General features: G+C 36.7%; 1 protein-coding gene across 3 annotated transcripts in view; it reads left to right on the forward strand.

Moving 5' to 3' along the window:
* The window catches only part of ARID2 (AT-rich interaction domain 2), a 166,719-nt gene that overhangs the window by 130,245 nt on the left and 18,485 nt on the right, over window positions 1–17,989 (forward strand). For all 3 annotated transcript variants that reach the window (XM_023256978.2, XM_023256979.2, XM_045061671.1), the window contains one exon: window positions 846–994. In XM_023256978.2, the coding sequence (XP_023112746.1) occupies window positions 846–994 (149 nt within the window). The remainder of the gene's footprint in view (window positions 1–845; window positions 995–17,989) is intronic.

Raw genomic sequence — 17,989 nt, forward strand, 5'->3', positions numbered from 1 at the left:
GAAATGGTGTGCTGCCATTTCTATATGAGAAATTCAATATTATTTTTTCCTTTGTGAGGATTAATAAATCTGAATTAATGTTCAAAGAAAACATATTGCCTCAAATTGTTTTAAGATATATTGTAATTATTTACCTATGTATCTTTTATAGAGAAAGGGATGTGGTATAGAAGAAGAAAACATAGCTTATATTTAAAGACTTATGTCTGTAATTAGAATCTTTTTACTTGTATTGTGCAGCAAAAGCTCTAACTGGACAACATAAAAGACTAAAGTTGTTAAAACAGCTAACTATAAAATAATATTTACAACATTCTACTTATGGTTACTTCATTTTTAACATCAGAAATTTTCTTTTCTTTTTGCTATGTGTTGTTTGCTTTTTGTTGTATTGATTAAAAAATCTAAATGGAAATGTATGCCAAAAAATAATAGTTTGCAATTGATTTGTTCTTGTAAAGAATGTACGTAAGTAAATCAAATGGGTGCATTTATAGTAGCTTTATTTATTTTAATTTATAATTGTGTTTCTGCCTAATTTCATGAATATAAAATTCTTAATTCAAAATAATGTATATCTGTAACAACAACAATATGATCTTGCCTTTGTGGTTCATAGGAAATAAAAGAATCTTACTTCCTAATTATTTTCATAAGCATAGTTATCTTTTTAAAGAATTAAAAAAAATAATTATGAAAACTACAAATGTAAATTTTATTTTAGAAGTTATAACTATCGATATAATCATACAGTCGTTATTATAATCCTCATTTTAAACCTGTGGTATAAAATGTGAATGTTTCTCCGTGTCATCTCACAAACCGTGCGGTTGTGTTTTTCACAGAACACTCCTATGACGCCTTCACCAGCTGCGCAGGTGCAGAACCAGCCCAGCACTTCTCAGCCTTCTCCATTCAGTGCATCTAGTCAACAAGGGGATCCAGTGAGAAAACCTGGACACAACTTCATGTGTCTGTGGCAGTCTTGTAAAAAGTAAATGGCAATTTTATTTGATATACATAAATGCTCTTTGTTCTGGAATGCTTTTATATTTATATTTCTGTCATTTCATTTCATGAAAATTTTCTTTTGAAGCCGCTGAAGTGTTTTAGCAAAAATATTTTCTGTTAAGAGGGATGTTTATGGAGATGTAGTAGCACCTAAACTAAGAAATTTATATAAGTTACAGGTAGAGCATCATTGCCTAATGGTAGGTGTTTTGATACTAGTTTTTAAAAAACAAAATCAGCTAAGCGATGATTTCTTATTTGGCTATGAAAAGAGGTTTCTTTAACGTGACTTAAAGGTGATGGTGGCTGTAGAATTTCTTTATTATAGCAACTTAAAGGTAATAATTGGTTAGGAAGAGTGACTTGTCTTAAATTTGAGTTTGGGTTGGACACTCAATGAAAATTATTTTTAAAACCATATCTCACAATTTAATAACTAAGATCAACAATGAGTAGAACTGAACTTCTCAAGACAGGGCTTTCTTCCACTTGAAGAAATACTTAAGAATAATGGTTAAAATAAAATCATTCTTTTAACAGTGCTCAGCTAAGACCCTTTGCTTTGTCACTTTTTTAGAGGTCTAGGACTAAGGCACTTGTCTTAATAGACATAATATTTTTTTCATGTTTTAGATATCAAAGATTCCATTTCACTTTTTCTAACTACTGATAGAAATTACCACATTATTTTTAAAATTATACTTGCTATTCATAATTTTTATGATATACTACAGACAGTGTACTTTGCTGTAAACTTCATATACGTATTTGATATGGGATTATAGCTATCGCTGTAGCATATGGATTATTAATAGCATGCACAATTTCTTTGGACAGTGTTTATCAAACTTTAAATCTCAACCCAGTAGTAGTGTCATGAAATCATTTTGGCAGGTCTCTACTGGTAGGTTTTTGATTGATTGTTTCTCCAATGAAAAGAAAATTAGATGTATCAGATTCCATCATGTCGGTAAAGGTAATTATTGTATTTAATATAGGCATGTGTGTACTAGATTATAGTGTAAAATCTGTTTGTCAAAATGTTGCTTAAAAGTCAGTGCTTTAGTTTGTCTCTGAATATTTCTTTGATTAATTTAAGTTGACCATCTTGTTTTATGTTGTAAGTTAATTTGAAACTTTCTTCACCACTGTCAGTTGTATTCTTTACTTTTTTTTAGATTTCGTTTTTGTCTTAACAGGCAAATGGTAGCTGATAGAGTAGGTAGTCAGCTAATCCTGTTTGTTGACTAAAAAGTTTGAGAATAGCTGTTTCTGATGAAGCACTTAACAGTATTTCAAAAAGAAAAAGTGCTGAAAAGGTTAATGAACCTAAATGCATAGCACAATTTCCCATCTGCTAGTAGGATCAGTGTTACAAAATTTGATATGTGCCTCCTCTTTGGAAGTCTTTTTTAGTTTTGTTGATTATATCCTTTGCTGTACAGAAGCTTTTCATTTTGAAGAAGTCCCAGTAGTTTATTTTTGCTTTTGTTTCCTTTCCTTCTGGCGACGTGCTCAGTAAGAAGTTGCTATGGCCAGGGTCAAAGAGATTGCTGCCTATGTTCCCCTGTAGGATTTTGATGGTTTCCTGTCTCACATTTAGGTCTTTCACCCATTTGAATTTGTTTTTATATACGGTGTAAGAAAGTGGTCCAGTTTGGGGCACCTGGGTGGCTCAGTCGGTTAAGCGTCCAACTTCGGCTCAGGTCATGATCTCGCGATCCGTGAGTTCGAGCCCCACCTCGGGCTCTGTGCTGACAGCTCAGAGCCTGGAGCCTTTTTCAGATTCTGTGTCTCCCTCTCTCTCTGTCTCAAAAATAAATAAACGTTAAAAAAAATTTTTTTTAATAAAAAAAAGTCCAGTTTTATTATTGGACAACATGTTGCTGTCCAATTTTCCCAAAACCATTCATTGAAGAGGCTGTATTTTTTTCCACTGGATATTCTTTCCTGCTTTGTCAAAGATTAGTTGACTGTATAGTTGTGGGTCCATTTCTGGATTTTCTTTTCTGCTCCATTGATCTGTTTCTCTGTTTTTGTACCATTACCATGCTGTCTTAATGACTACAGCTTTATAATATAGCTTGAAATCCAGAAATCGTGATGCCTCCACTTCTGCTTTTTTTTTTTCAAGGTTGCTTTGGCTATTTGGGGTCTTTTCTGATTCCATACAAATTTTAGAATTGTTTGTTCTAGCTTTGCGAAAAATGCTGGTGTTATTTTGGTAGGGATTGTGTTGAATATGTAGATTGTTTTGGGTAGCATCCACATTTTAACATTATTTGTTCTTCCTTTCCATGATCATGGAATATTTTTCCATTTTGTGTCTTACCCAGCTTCTTTCATAAGTGTTCTCTAGGTTTCAGAGTACAGATCTTTTACCTCTTTGGTTAAGTTTATTCCTAGGTATCTTATGGTTTCTGGTGCAGTTATAAATGGGATCGATTCCTTGATTTCTCTTTCTGCTGCTGCTTTATTGGTGTATAGAAATGCAACAGATTTCTGTATGTGGATTTGATATCCTGTGACTTTGCTGAATTCATGTATTGGTTCTAGTAATTTTTTTGGTGGAGTCTTTTCGGTTTTCTACAAAGAGTATCATGTCATCTGCAAATAGTGAAAGTTTGACTTCTTCCTTGCCAATATGGATGCCTTTTATTTCTTTTTGTTGTTTGATTGCTGAAGCTAGGACTTCCACTACTATGTTGAACAACAGTGGCGAGAATGTACATCACTGTCCTGTTCCTCACCTTAGGGGAAAAGCTCTGTTTTTCCCCATTGAGAATGATAGGCTCTAGCTGTGGATCTTTCATATATGGCTTTTATGATGTTGAGGTATATTCCTTCTATCCCTACTTTGTTGAGGATTTTTATGAAGAATGGATGCTGTATTTTATAAAATGGTTTTTCTGCATCTACTGAGAGGATCATATGGTTCTTATCCTTTCTTTAATTAACGTGGTGTATCACACTGATAGATTTATGGATATTGAACCAGCCCTGCATCCCAGGAATAAACCCCACTTGATCATGGTGAATAATTCTTTTAATGTACTGTTGGATTCAATTTACTAGTATCTTGTTGAGATTTTGCATCCATGTTCATCAGGGATATTAGCCTGTAATTCTCCTTTTTACTGGGGTCTTTGTCTGGTTCTGGAATCAAGGTAGTGCTGGCCTCATAGAATGAATTTGGAAGTTTTCCTTTCTGTTTCTATTTTTTGGAACAGTTTGAGAAGAATAGATTTTAACTCTTCTTTATAAATGTCTGGTAGAATACCCCTGTGAAACCATCTGGCCCTGGACTTTTGTTTGTTGGGAGAGTTTTTGATTACGGTTTCAATATCTTTGCTGGTTATTGGTCTGTTCAAATTTTCTGTTTTTTCCTGTTTCAGTTTTGGTAGTTGGTATGTTTCTAGGAATTTATCCATTTCTTCCAGGTTTCCCAGTTTGTTGACATATAATTTGTCATAATATTTCTTATAATTATTTGTATTTCAGTTTTGGTGGTTGTGATCTCTTCCCTTCATTCATGATTTTATTTATTTGGGTACTTTGTCTTTTCTTTTTGATAAGTCTGGCTTGGGACTTACCAATTTTATTCTTTCAAAGAACCAGCTCTTAGTTTCCTTGATCTGTTTTACTGGGGTTTTTTTTGGTTTGTTTCTGTATTGTTTATTTCTGCTTTAGTCTTTATTATTTCCCTTCTTCTGCTGACATTAAGCTTTATTTGCTTTTCTAGCTCCTTTAGGTGTAAGGTTAGGTGTGTATATGAGACCTTTCTTGCTTCTTGAGATGGACCCGTATTGCAATATACTTCCCTCTTGAGACTGCCTTTGCTATATCCCAAAGGTTTTGGACTGTCATGTTTTCATTTTCATTTGCTTCTATGTACTTTTTTACTTCCTCGTTAATTTCCTGGTTAACCCATTCATTCTTTAGTAAGATGTTCTTTAACCCCCAAGTATTTGTGGTCTTTCCAAATGTTTTCTTGGGGTTGACTTCAACCTTCATAGCACTGTGGTCTGAAAATATGTATGATATGATCTCAGTCTTTTTGTACTTCTTGAGGGCTGATTGGTGACCCAGTGTGTGATCTGTTTTGGAGAATGTTCCATGTGCACTTGAGAAGAATGTGTATTCTGCTGCTTTAGGATGGAAAGTTCTGTTAAGTCCGTGCCATCCACTGTGTCATTCAGAGCCATTGTTTCCTTGTTGATTTTCTGCTTAGATGATTTGTCCATTGTTGTAAATGGGGTGTTAAACTCCCCTACTATTACTGTATAATTGTCAGTGAGTTTCTTTATGTTTGTTATTAATTGATTTATATATTTGGGTGCTTTCATGTTGGGGGCATAAATATTTACAGTTGTTAGATCTTCTTGATGGTTAGATTCCTTAATTATGATATAATCTCCCTCTTCATCTCTTGGTACAGTCTTTGTTTTAAAATGTAGTTTGTCCCAGGGTGCCTGGGTGGCTCAGTCGGTTAAGCATCCAACTTCAGCTCGGGTCATGATCTCCTGGTTTGTGGGTTCGAGCCCTGAATCAGGCTCAGAACCTGGAGATTGCTTCGGATTCTCTGTCTCCCTCTCTCTCCGTCCCTCCCCTGCTCCCAGTTTGTCTCTCACTCTCTCAAAAATAATCATTAAAAAATTTAAAAATAGGGGCGCCTGGGTGGCTCAGTCGGTTGAGCATCCGACTTCAGCTCGGGTCATGATCTCACAGTCCATGAGTTCAAGCCCTGCATCAGGCCCTGTGCTGATAGCTTGCAGCCTGGAGCCTGCTTCTGATTCTGTGTCTCCCTCTCTCTCTGGCCCTCCCCCGCTCATGCTCTGTCTCTCTCACTCTCAAAAATGAATAAACATTAAAAAAAATTTTTTTTAAATAAATAAAATAAAATCTAGTTTGTCTGATAGAAGCGTGACTATTCTGGCTTTCTTTTGGCATCCATTACCATGATAAGTGGTTCTCCATCCCCTTACTTTTAATCTGCAGATATCTTAATGTCTATAATGAGTCTTATGTAGACAGCATATAGACGGATCTTGTTTTTTTTTTTTTATCCATTCTGATACTCTATGTTTTTTGATTGGAATATTTAGTCCACACATTCAGAGTGATTATTGAAAGACAAGAAGTCAGTGCCATTGTGTTACCTATAGAGTTGGTGTTTCTGGTGATGTTCTCTGATCCTTTCTAGTCTTTGTCACTTTTGGTCTTCCCCACCCCCACCAACTCAGAGTCCCCCTTAATATTTCTTGCAGTGTTGGTTTAGTGGTCACGAACTCCTTTAGTTTTTGTTTGTCTGGGAAGGTCTTTATCTCTCCTTCTATTCTGAATGACAACTTTGCTGTATAGAGTATTCTTAGCTGCATATTTTTCCCATTCAGCATATTGAATATATCCTGCCACTCCTTTCTGGCCTGCCACATTTCTGTGGACATATCTGCTGCAAACGTGATCTGTCATCTGTTGTAGGTTTAAGGATTTTTTTTTATCCCTTGCTGCTCTCAGGTTTCTTTCTTTGTTCGTATAATTTGTGAGTTTGACTGTGATATGCCTTGGTGATGGCTGGCTTTTGGTTAATTTAATGGGAGTTCTCTGTGCTTCTTGGATTTTGATGTCTGTGTCCTTCCCCAGATTCAGGAAGTTTTCAGAGCTATAATTTGTTTGACTAAAACTTTTGCCCCTTTTTCCCTCTCTTCCCCTTCTGGGACTCCTATGTTATGAATGTTAATTCTGTTTTCAGAAGTCACTGAGTTCTGTAAGTCAGCCTTTATGATTCATTACCTGTGTTTTGCTCTTCTTTTCAGCTTAATTATTTTCCATAATTTTATCTATATTTATATCACTGATTTGTACCTCTGCTTTGTCCATCCTCACAGTTGTGGCATCCATTCAAGTTTGCATCTCGGTTGTAGCAATTTAAAATTTGTTCTGAGTAGATTTTAGCTCTTTTATGTCTGCAGTAAGGGATTCTCTAGTGTCTTCTATGCTTTTTTTCAAGCCCAGCTAGAATCCTTATAATTGTTGTTTTAACAACATAGCTCAAACATCTTACTTACATCTGTATTGATTTGGCCATCATTTCTTCCTGTTCTTTCTTTGGGGGTGAATTCCTCCATCTTGTCATTTTGGACAAAAACAAAAATAATAATAAAATTAAAATTAAAAGTTTTTTAAAAAATCAAATAAAGGAAGCTAGCTCCTATGTGTTTTTGGTCTGCTTGTTAATGGGAGCTTGATCAAAGAAAGAAGAAAGGAGAGAAAAAGATAAAAAAACTAAAAGTTAAAAAAAAATAAAAACTTTGCTCTTTCTGTATCCAAGGGCAAAAACAAACAAAAAAAACCCAAATGAAGCTGGATCCAGTTTTCCCTAAAGCTGAACCTTGCAGCAGTCTGTGATCAGTAGACTTAAGAGCACAGAAGGGATTTGTGCTGGTCTTCACAGGGAAGGATTTCTACTCTCATTCTCAAGTGAACTTGCCCTAGTGGAAATGTGCCTGGAGGGCACAGTGGGTGGGACTTTGTGCTTGTACAGCTCTCTTTGCCACTTGGTGGTGCTGTTTAGCTCCCTGAGTTCAATCGTTTCTGATGGGCTCATGGTAAAAATGGCTTCACCCAATTCTCTAGCCCTTCCAGTGGGAAGTTCAAGCCCTCACAGATGTGTGATCAGTCACTCCTCCATTGTCCCCAGCAACTCTCAGCTCCCCACCTTCAGTCTGTCAGAGCTGAAGGTGGCCTGCCAGGTGGCACCACCCTCCTGGGTTTTATCTCAGGAGCTGCTGTGTTTCAAAACCCCACACTTCAGAGACCCCTACAGCTGGGACCCACTGTGATCTGTGGGAGGGTCTCAACCACATTGTGGCTGCTATCTGGGTGCCCCAGAAAACATTCACCTGACCACGCAGCAGCAGCAGCAGCAGCAGCAGCAGCAGCAGCAGCTCAGAGTTTATGATAAATCCCAACACAACGCTGGCGCCAGGTTTTGCTGCCCTCAACCAGTGTCTTTCTTCCTATACTGGTGAACAGGGCAGGTCTGTGGCCCCTGTCGGAGTATAGGGCCCCTGTGGAGGTAGAGGGCTGTATCGCCTCTACCAAGTGCACCCCAAGCAGGGGAACAACTTCTCCGCATGCGACCCGGGGGATCTTCAGACTGTGCTGCCCGCCCGCTGCTGGGGCTCTGCCACTTTTCCTCACCAGAGCACTGCCAGGTGCTGACCTCTGAAGCTTCAGACTATGTACCTTGCTGTTCATAAAAACTGGCAGTGTGGTTTTGTGAAACAGTTTTCTTGTGCAGTCCCCTACACTTGTTTTCATTCTTTGTAGCTGCTTTCAGGGGCAGGGCTTTTCTTGCGCAAACCCAGTGCACTGCCCTCTCTCCCCTGTTTCTCCTCCCTGCAAAAAGGGCTTCCTCCCTTCTGCTGTACCACATCTCTTCACCATTTCACCTCTCTGTGCTCTGTACCTGCCACGTTCTCTCCCTCAAATTATGCAGACTGTTCTCTTAATCTTCAGATAAATTTCCTAAGTTTTCAAAATGATTTGATGTTGATCTAGCTGTGTTCGAGGGAAGAGACAAGCCCAGAGTCCCCTTATTATTGCACCGTCTTAACTCCTTCTCCTCTCAGATTTAGTTTTAATACCAAGTGCAAAAATACATGTCATTGCCATTGTTCACTAAGTGTCTGTATTCTAATTTCTTTTATACCAAAATTTTAACAAAGAATCTTCTTTGTTTCCATCAGATTTTACTTAAATTTTTTTCTTTCACTGATACATTATTGTGAAGTGCTCCATATATAAATTTGAAATCACTGATCTTGTGTTCTTTTTCTTTCATGGAATTAAAAATGACTTTAGGTATACATTTAACCTGTTTGTAGTTCTGTGGTACAACCATATTTTACATGGTCATTTTGTATTTCTAATTCTTCTTTACTTCATATAATATAGACTCTTCATCAGCCACTCTTCAACACCACATTTCAATAATTGCTTTTTTAATCTGAATTTATCTCCTAAAAAATGAGGATCCTACTTTTTATAAATAATCTACACTCCTGCAGAAAAATAACATTAATCCCTTCGATATTATGAGTTCTTCAAATATCCAGTCTGTGTTTGCATTTCTTCACTTGTGTTTTCTTAAATTTGAATGAGAAACTAAGATGCAAACATTGTTTTTAGTGAAGTCTTTGAAGTATCTTTTAATCTATATGTTACCCCTTCATCTCTGTTAATTTTTTTCCTTGTAAGTTTTTGCTGATAAACACAAGTTTTTTGTCCTTTAAGAATGTCACAATCTGGATTTTACTGGTGTTGTTTAGCTAACTGTTACTTCTGACTCTGTAGTTGGTAGTTAGGTCCAGATATTTGATGAGATTTTGGTTTGAGTTTTATGAAGAGCATTGTGTACTTTTATCAGGAGATATGTAATATCTTGTTGTCTTGTTTTGTGATGTAAACAGCCATTGAGGATCATTATCTAGATCCGTTATTTCATTAAGAGTTGTAAAATGTAAGAGTCCCTTCTTATCAATTCTTTGATTTCTCTGAGGAATAGTAAGTACCTAGAGAAAAATCTAGATATGTTACTTATGTCTTATTTACCAATTTTCAAAATATTGTGTTGTTTACCTACACTCCTGAAAAGTGTACCATGAGGTTTGGTTTTTTTTTTTTTTTTTTAATTTTTTTTTTTTCACCGTTTATTTATTTTTGGGACAGAGAGAGACAGAGCATGAACGGGGGAGGGGCAGAGAGAGAGGGAGACACAGAATCGGAAACAGGCTCCAGGCTCGGAGCCATCAGCCCAGAGCCCGACGCGGGGCTTGAGCTCACGGACCGCGAGATCGTGACGTGGCTGAAGTCGGACGCTTAACCGACTGCGCCACCCAGGCGCCCCTGTTGTTTGTTTTTAGTATTCTTATAAATGAACTTATGATTTAAAAACATTTGGGGGCAGGCGCCCCTGTTGTTTGTTTTTAGTATTCTTATAAATGAACTTATGATTTAAAAACATTTGGGGGCAGGCGCCCCTGTTGTTTGTTTTTAGTATTCTTATAAATGAACTTATGATTTAAAAACATTTGGGGGCGCCTGGGTGGCGCAGTCGGTTAAGCGTCCGACTTCAGCCACGTCACGATCTCGCGGTCCGTGAGTTCAAGCCCCGCATCGGGCTCTGGGCTGATGGCTCGGAGCCTGGAGCCTGTTTCCGATTCTGTGTCTCCCTCTCTCTCTGCCCCTCCCCCGTTCATGCTCTGTCTCTCTCTGTCCCAAAAATAAATGGTGAAAAAAAAAATTAAAAAAATAAAAATAAAAACATTTGAAGTGTTTTTAGTCCATTTCAGTTACTATTTCTTTTCTTTTTTTTTTTTTTAGTGTTTATTTGTTTATTTTCACAGAAAGAGAGATAGGGGAGGAGAGTGAACAGGGGAGGGGCAGAGAGAGCAGGGAAGAGAGAGAATCCCAAGCAGGCTCTGCACTGTTAACATGGAACCCCATGCAGGGCTTGATCTCATAAACTATGAGTTTGTGACCTGAGCCGAAATCAAGAGTCAGATACTTAACCGACTGAGCCACTCAGGTACCCCTTTTGCATTTACTATTTCTTGATGTTCAAATTGTCCCATCTTTGGCCAGTAAAGGGCTTTTCAAGCTGGTTCCCAGTTCCTTTGGTTGTGATCTTAATATAAGTCTTTGCTGGTTTCCTTGCTTTCTTTTGGATATCATGTTCCAGGCTTATCTTACACATTTCCTACCACACATGGAATCAGATTTCTCCAAGGAGGTCCGGTGTCTTTTAATGGGAAATGGTATTTAGTCTAGGCTCCAGGAAGTATCCATTGCTTTCATTGTTCTCGACTTTTTAGTGGACAGACTAGAAAGACTAATGGTTTTTATTTCATGCTTAGATGTATCTTCTCAACTCTTAGGTCACATAATCCATATTTTGTTCCCTTCCAGTACTTTACTTTTTTTTAACTTTTTTTTTTAATTTTTTTTTTTTTACATTTATTTATTTTTGAGAAACGGTGAGACAAAGCGTGAGCGGGGGAGGGGCAGAGAGAGAAGGAAACACAGAATCTGAAGCAGGCTCCAGGCTCTGAGCAAGCGGTCAGCACAGAGCCTGATGCGGGGCTCGAACCCACAAACTGTGAGATCATGACCTGAGCCGAAGTCGGATGTTCAACCGACTGAGCCACCCAGGTGCCCCTAATTTTTTTTAACTTTTTGATCCATCTGTAATTTAGTTTCATGCATAAAGTGAAGTGTGAATCTAGCTTTATGTCAGGGTGGTGAAATTATTCTGTATAATACTGTAATGATGAATATGTGGCATTATGCATTGTCAAAATCCACACAACTGTATAGCACAAAGACTGAATCTTAATGTAACCTATGGATTTTAGCTAATAATAAACTGCAGTTTTAGGTTTATAGAAAAGTTAAGTAGATAGTGCAGAGTCCCCATGTATTCCCTCTTCCCTACACGGTTTCCCCTAGTGTTAACATCTTATATATGTTATGATTGATGAGTAATATTTATACATTATTATTAGCTAAAATCCATAGTTTTTATATTAGAATTCACTGTTTGTGCTATACAGTTGTGTGGATTTTGACAGTGCATAATATCACACATTCATCTTTACAGTATTATACAGAATAGTCACCACCCTGAAAATGCTTTGTTTAATCTGCTCACCTCTCTTTACTGCCTCCCCTCCCTGCCCCTGCCTCATGCAACTACTGATTTTCTTACTGTCTCTCCCATAAAGTGGGGGTAATTTTACCTTTATCAAAGAGACATAGAAATCAAATAAGACAATGTTTTTGAATAGAGCTAATACAGAGTAAGTAATGAGCAAACAATTTCAGTAGGGAGGTACTTTATGCTCTAGGTATAGCTTTGTCAAGAACAGTGTGAGGTGATAAACTGCCATATCTTTCAAGGAGTCCAGGGGAATATCCATTGTCAAATTCATTTGTATGCTTTATTTGTCTTGTTAAAAACATGCAAATACACACATATTTTTATTTTCATTCATTTTTATTATTTTTATGTTTATATTTTTATTTCATTTTTATTTTTTTATTTTATCTCCAAGCTTATGTTTGGTTGATTAAATGTAACGTATTTATTGAAATGCCTAAATTGTGCATATCCACTTCCATACTATTTTCACATGCTACTTGAAATTTTAGTGAAAGACCTTATTTAAACAAGATCCCTGAGAGTGTATTTTGTGCTTTGCTATGTAAAATATGTGACTGCTTCACAGACCAGTAGGTTAGTAGGAGCTGGTGCTAGAGGATCAAAGAGCAAAAACAAGTCCTTTCCTCTATTGTTTAGTATTATTAGAAGGAAAGGAGATAGGGACAAAGACAATTGCTTTTGCTTATCTTCCATCTGAACTTCCTTCCTATGTTTGGGATATTTCCCATAATTTGAGTCCTACTAGAAGGCAGGACCTCTCTCTCTCTACAAAAGCCAAAAAAAGAAAAAAGAAAAGAAAGAAAGGAAGGGAGGAAGAAAGGAAAAGGCCAAATACTTGCTTTCTCCTGCATTACCTTTGGCATTTAGGCCAATCAGTCAGTTGTTCTCACCTGTGGCTTTGAATCTGGACTGGCTGTGGCAGAGGTGGAGGGTGCTGTAGCGACCACAGCATTTAGAAATTTTCCAAGAACACCCATGCTGGCTTGGGGCTGTCCAGTTTGCACTTGTAATTTTTAGTCCTCTATTAAGGCAATAAATTAGATTCTTTTAATAATAAAGTTAGTTGTCTTTTTTTGTTTTTCCATTTTGAACTTTTACAACTGGATATATAATAAAATTGGTAAGTCTCCCAAGCATCATTGTTGGTTTGGGTTTTTTTCCCCAAATTTTAGCAGCTTGTTACCAAATCTCATTTGAATATAAAATAATGTATACCTTTGGTATTTCTTTGGCCATAGAGTATTATCTGTGTAAAACAGATGTCAAAGGTTGAAGTAAAAGTTAATTGTTTTATAATTAACAATATAACTTTTTAAAAAACTGTTCTTGCAGTGTAGATTTTTTGATGTATAGTACTATCATTTATGTGCATTTATTAACATTTAAATGCACATCTTACTTTTAAACTAGAATTTTCCTATTAAAAATATACATATCCCATATGTTTCAAGTCAAATTAAATGTTTTTCCAGCCGGAGGGCTATTAAGAGGGACATGGAATCCTTTTTGGTCATTAAAAACAGCCTGCCAAGAACTTGAGCAACTAAGAAAACTTTAAATGAAAATATCTGAACTAAAGTGCTATTTTCAGCCCTTTTATTTATGTTTTAAAAACAAAGGAAACAATCTTAGCTCTGTTGTTTGTTTCTAAATTGTTCTTTTAAATATGGTAAATTATTAAAATATCATGTGTATTATGTATAATTAATATATATAACCTGAAAAGATTGTAGGCTTTTAAATAATAAAATCTTTAAGGTAGTAGAAAAAAATATGCTGTATTTATTTCATTTACTTATGTGTTTATGATGCCTAAGAAGTTGATTAATGGTAGGAAATGTGATAGTAATAATCATTGTATAAATAACACCAATAAAGTAATGGTTGGCTTTATTTTCAGGTGAAAAGTGTTTTAGCCTTTTTGTTTTTTAATGTTTTATTTATTTTTGAGAGAGAGAGAGAGGCAGACAGAATCTGAAGCAGGTTCCAGGCTCTGAGCTGCCAGCACAGAGCCTGACTGAAAGTGTTTTAGCCTGAAGCTGCTGCTTAGGGTAGCTGGAATCAGGAAACTTGGACCTACTAAGTGCCTTATGCAAAATTTGTTCAGCTGAAACAAACAGCTAAAAGAAAAAGGAATTTGGTGAAGGGGGTTTAAATGAAGGAATAAAAATGAATCCTGAGCTTCAACTGCAGTTATTTATGTAAAGCAGGGAACTAGCCATTGTATATTTTATTGATGATGTAATTGAAAATAATATGTATCTTTGAAAAATGGCCAGTGACGGAGAAAAAAATTGTCAGATGTAGTTACAGTAATAAATGTGTTAAATATTAATTAAATTGAGCATTGCTTTGCCAGATACTGTAAATTGAGTTCCTATCTTTTGTGAAAGTAATGAGGTCAAAGGGAAAATGTTTCTGTTGTTTTAGTTGGAATAGCATATATATTGTTACACTTAAGTATAGGGTTAATGGGGCACCTGGATGGCCTAGTTGGTTAAGCGTCCGACTCTTGATAGTGGCTCAGGTCGTGATCTTCCAGTTGTGAGATAGAGCCCTGCGTGGGGCTCCACACTAAGCTGTCTCTCTCTGCCCCTTCCCCACTCACGTGCGTGCGCTGTCTCTCAAAATAAATAAACTTTTTTTTAAAAAGGTGTAGGGTTCAGTAGAAAGGAAAAGATAGAAGATGCAAAAGAGGAGGTAGTTTATGAAGGAATATAACAGATTCCAATATATAGGTGAAGGAATTAACCTTGGAAATAGTTGCTACTTCTGGCCAAGATCCAAGGGAAGAGGGAAGTGGGAGTAATGACAGAAAATTTAATATAGAGAAGAAGTTAAGGCAGTTCTCCTAGAATAAACTTAAATTATTTCGGCAATTTGCCCTTTTTTTCAGACATACAATAATAAGGTAATATCCCTGATTTCACAGACTCACAGTATGCAGGGGAAGACAAACTCTGAAATAATCAGGTTGAAGTTTAGTGTTTAACAAAAGGTGAAAGGTTTGGAGCAGTTTCTGTGGGGAATGTTTTCAGGAGCAGAAATCATTAAAGTGAGTTGTAAGTAATGATGACAATCACTTACTAGTTGGGAGCATTAACTTGGAGGTGGACTAAACTTTATGGGGCAAGGCTTGGCAGTTTTGGAATAGTTGTGGACAAGGTCTCAGGGTAGGAGGTGAGTCATATGGGCAAGGTGAAAAGACAAGAGTCACTAGTGCCATCACTGACTGCTGTGACTACTTCAGGTGATCATGATAATAGCTCTCACTTATTGTTGGCCTAATATTTGCCAAATGACTTTACGTGGATCATCAGATTTAAGCCTCATGACCACCCTGAAAGGAAGATTACCAGTAAGGAGAATGCGTTTCAGAAATGTTGCTTGCCCAGTGCTTCCACGTGGTTGTGCACATCAGGGGGCCAGGGGGAGGGGAGTGCCATTCACATTGCACGTGTCAGATAATAGTAAAATGTCTTAGTGAAAGGCATTCTTTGAATTCATATAAATACACCATATAGCCATACTGTGACAGCAGTACATAAAATTTTCCAAGTAACAGTCCCAGCTTCATGTAAAAACACACATGGAGGAGGGTGTAAGCTTAAAGGAAATATGCCAAAATATTAGCAATCTGGGTAATTAAGTCACGGGGAATTTTTATTTTTGTTTGGATACTCTTCGATTTCTCTGGCTTCTTTAAATGAACATGTTTTTTTTATTTTGGGTGGCAAGGGTAGGTTATTGATGGAAAGGTAGTAGTAAGGAAAATTGTTCTAGACACGCTAGTAAGCAGTAGTGGCATCCCACCTTTATCTTCTCCCCTACCCCATTCCAGAAAAATCCATAAGATTCGGAAAATTCAGTATCTGTTTTACATTGAAGTTACATTTAAGCTTTAGAAATCCAGATATTCCATTTAAGAGCGTATTTGGAAAACTTAACTCCTTTCCGCCCTTACATGATCACTGCAGCCAACTCCATTCATAGTTATACTAGAACTTCACCTTGTACCATTATCAGTGAGTGGTTTGTATGACTGGAGTAGTCGCATAAATAGAAAATAGACTGAGGGGAAAGGTAGTAGATAAGAGGGAAATAATAGACTCTGTGCTGGGCAGGGAAAATGATGAACACTTGAAACTCCCTGTAATCTTAAAACTGTATATATACACAGTTTTATATAGTTAGTAATTTAAGTTGGTTTCAAGAAGCACTAACTTTATCCCTTTTGCTGGTGACTGGTAAATTCATCAATTTTGTGTATTGTAAAAATTTAATGTACTACAGAATAGTTTAAATACAGGTATCATTTTGACTAGTGACTAGTAACAGTACATTTGGATTTGGGTGGATGTGTGTGTGCACATGCGCTTGCACAAACACCTTTACTTTTCCATTAATAATTTATAATATTTAGGTAAAATCTTAAAAACACAATAAGAAATGCCTCCTGGTGACAATCATTAGATCTCCAGTCATATTGTGAGTACTAAAAATTAAAAGAACTTCCAAAAGTGAAAATGTACTTATGAACTTTAATTTCACAATAAGCTCTTCTTTTTTGTTATATCCCATGACTGATTTTATAACTAGAAGTTTGTATCTTTTTTCCCTTCACCCATTTTGCCCACCCATCATCCCCCACCCCTGACAACCACCAGTCTGTTCTCCTTGTCTATGAGCTTAGTTGGGTTTTTTTTAAGATACCATGTATAAGTGAGATCATCCAGTATTTGGCTGTCTCTGACTTATTCCACTTTATCTAATACCCTCTTGGTCCATCTATGTTGTCGCAGATGGCAAGATTTTGTTCTTTTTCATGGCAGAGTAATATTTCATTGCATATATGTACACCACCACCTTTTTTATCCATTCATCTGTCAGTGGACACTTAGGTTGCTTCCATGTCTTGGCTTTTATAAATAATACTGCAATGAATATAGGGATGTGTATATCTTTTGTAATTAGTGTTTTCATTTTCTTCAGATAAATACCCAGAAGTAGGACTACTGGATCATATGGTCATTATATTTTTAATTTGTTGAGGAACCTTCATACTGTTTTCCATAATGGCTGCACCATTTTGCATTCCTACCAACAGTGCATGAACATTCCCTTTTCTTTGCACCATCACCAACACTTGTCAATGTTTTGTATTTTTTTTTTCTTACCTTATACTAGACATTCTGACAGGCCTGTGAGGTGAAATCTCATTGTGGTTTTGATTTGCACTTCCATAACAATTAGTGGTGTTGAGCCCCTTTTGTGTACCTGTTGGCCATCCATTTATCTTCTCTGGAAAAATATTTATTCAGATCCTCTACCAGTTTTTTTACATTATTATTTGAGAGAGAGAGAGAGAGAGAGAGAGAGAGAGAGAGAGAGCGCGCACCCACCAAGCAGGGAAAGAGCAGAGGGAGAGAGAGAATGAATCTTAAGTAGGCTCCAAGCTCAGCACAGAGGCCGACAGGGCTCAATCCATGACCCTGGGATCATTGACCTGAGCTGAAATCAGGAGTCAGACACTCAGCCAACTGAGCCACCCAGGTGCCCCAAGATCCTATACCAGTTTTTAATTGGGTTATTTTTCACTATTGAGTTGCATGAGTTCTTCATATGTTTTAGATATTAATCCCCTATTAGATATATGATTTGCACATACTTTCTCCTGTTAAATAAGTTGCCTTTCCTTTGTTGTGCAGAAGCTTTTAGTTTGATGTAGTCCCACTTACTAAGTTTTGCTTTTTGTTGCCTTTGCTGTCAGTATCAAATCCAAAAAAATCATTGCCAAGACTGATATCAAAGAGCTTACCACCTATGTTTTCTCCTAGGAGTTTTATAGTTTCAGGTCTTACATTCAAGTCTTTGATCCATTTTGAGTTAATTTTTGTGTGTGGTGTAAGATAGTGGTTCAGTTTCATTCTTTTGCATGTGACTGTCCAGTTTTCCGAAAACCATTTATTGAAGAGACAGTCCTTTCCCCCATTGTATATCCTTGGCTCCTTTGTCATAAATTAATCAGCCATATATGTATGGGTTTACTTCTGGTCTCTTTATTTTGTTCCATTGATCTGTGTGTCTGTTTTTATGCCAATACCATACTGTTTTCATTACTGTAGCTTTATAATATAGTTTTAAGTCGGAGAGTGTGATGCCTCCAGTTTTGTTGTTCTTTCTCAAGATTCTTTAGCTATTCTGAATCTTTTGTGTTTCCATATAAATTTTAAGATTGTTCTATTTCTGCAG

The sequence above is a fragment of the Felis catus genome, chromosome B4 (assembly GCF_018350175.1).
Source record: "Felis catus isolate Fca126 chromosome B4, F.catus_Fca126_mat1.0, whole genome shotgun sequence".
In the NCBI taxonomy this organism is placed as follows: domain Eukaryota; kingdom Metazoa; phylum Chordata; class Mammalia; order Carnivora; family Felidae; genus Felis; species Felis catus.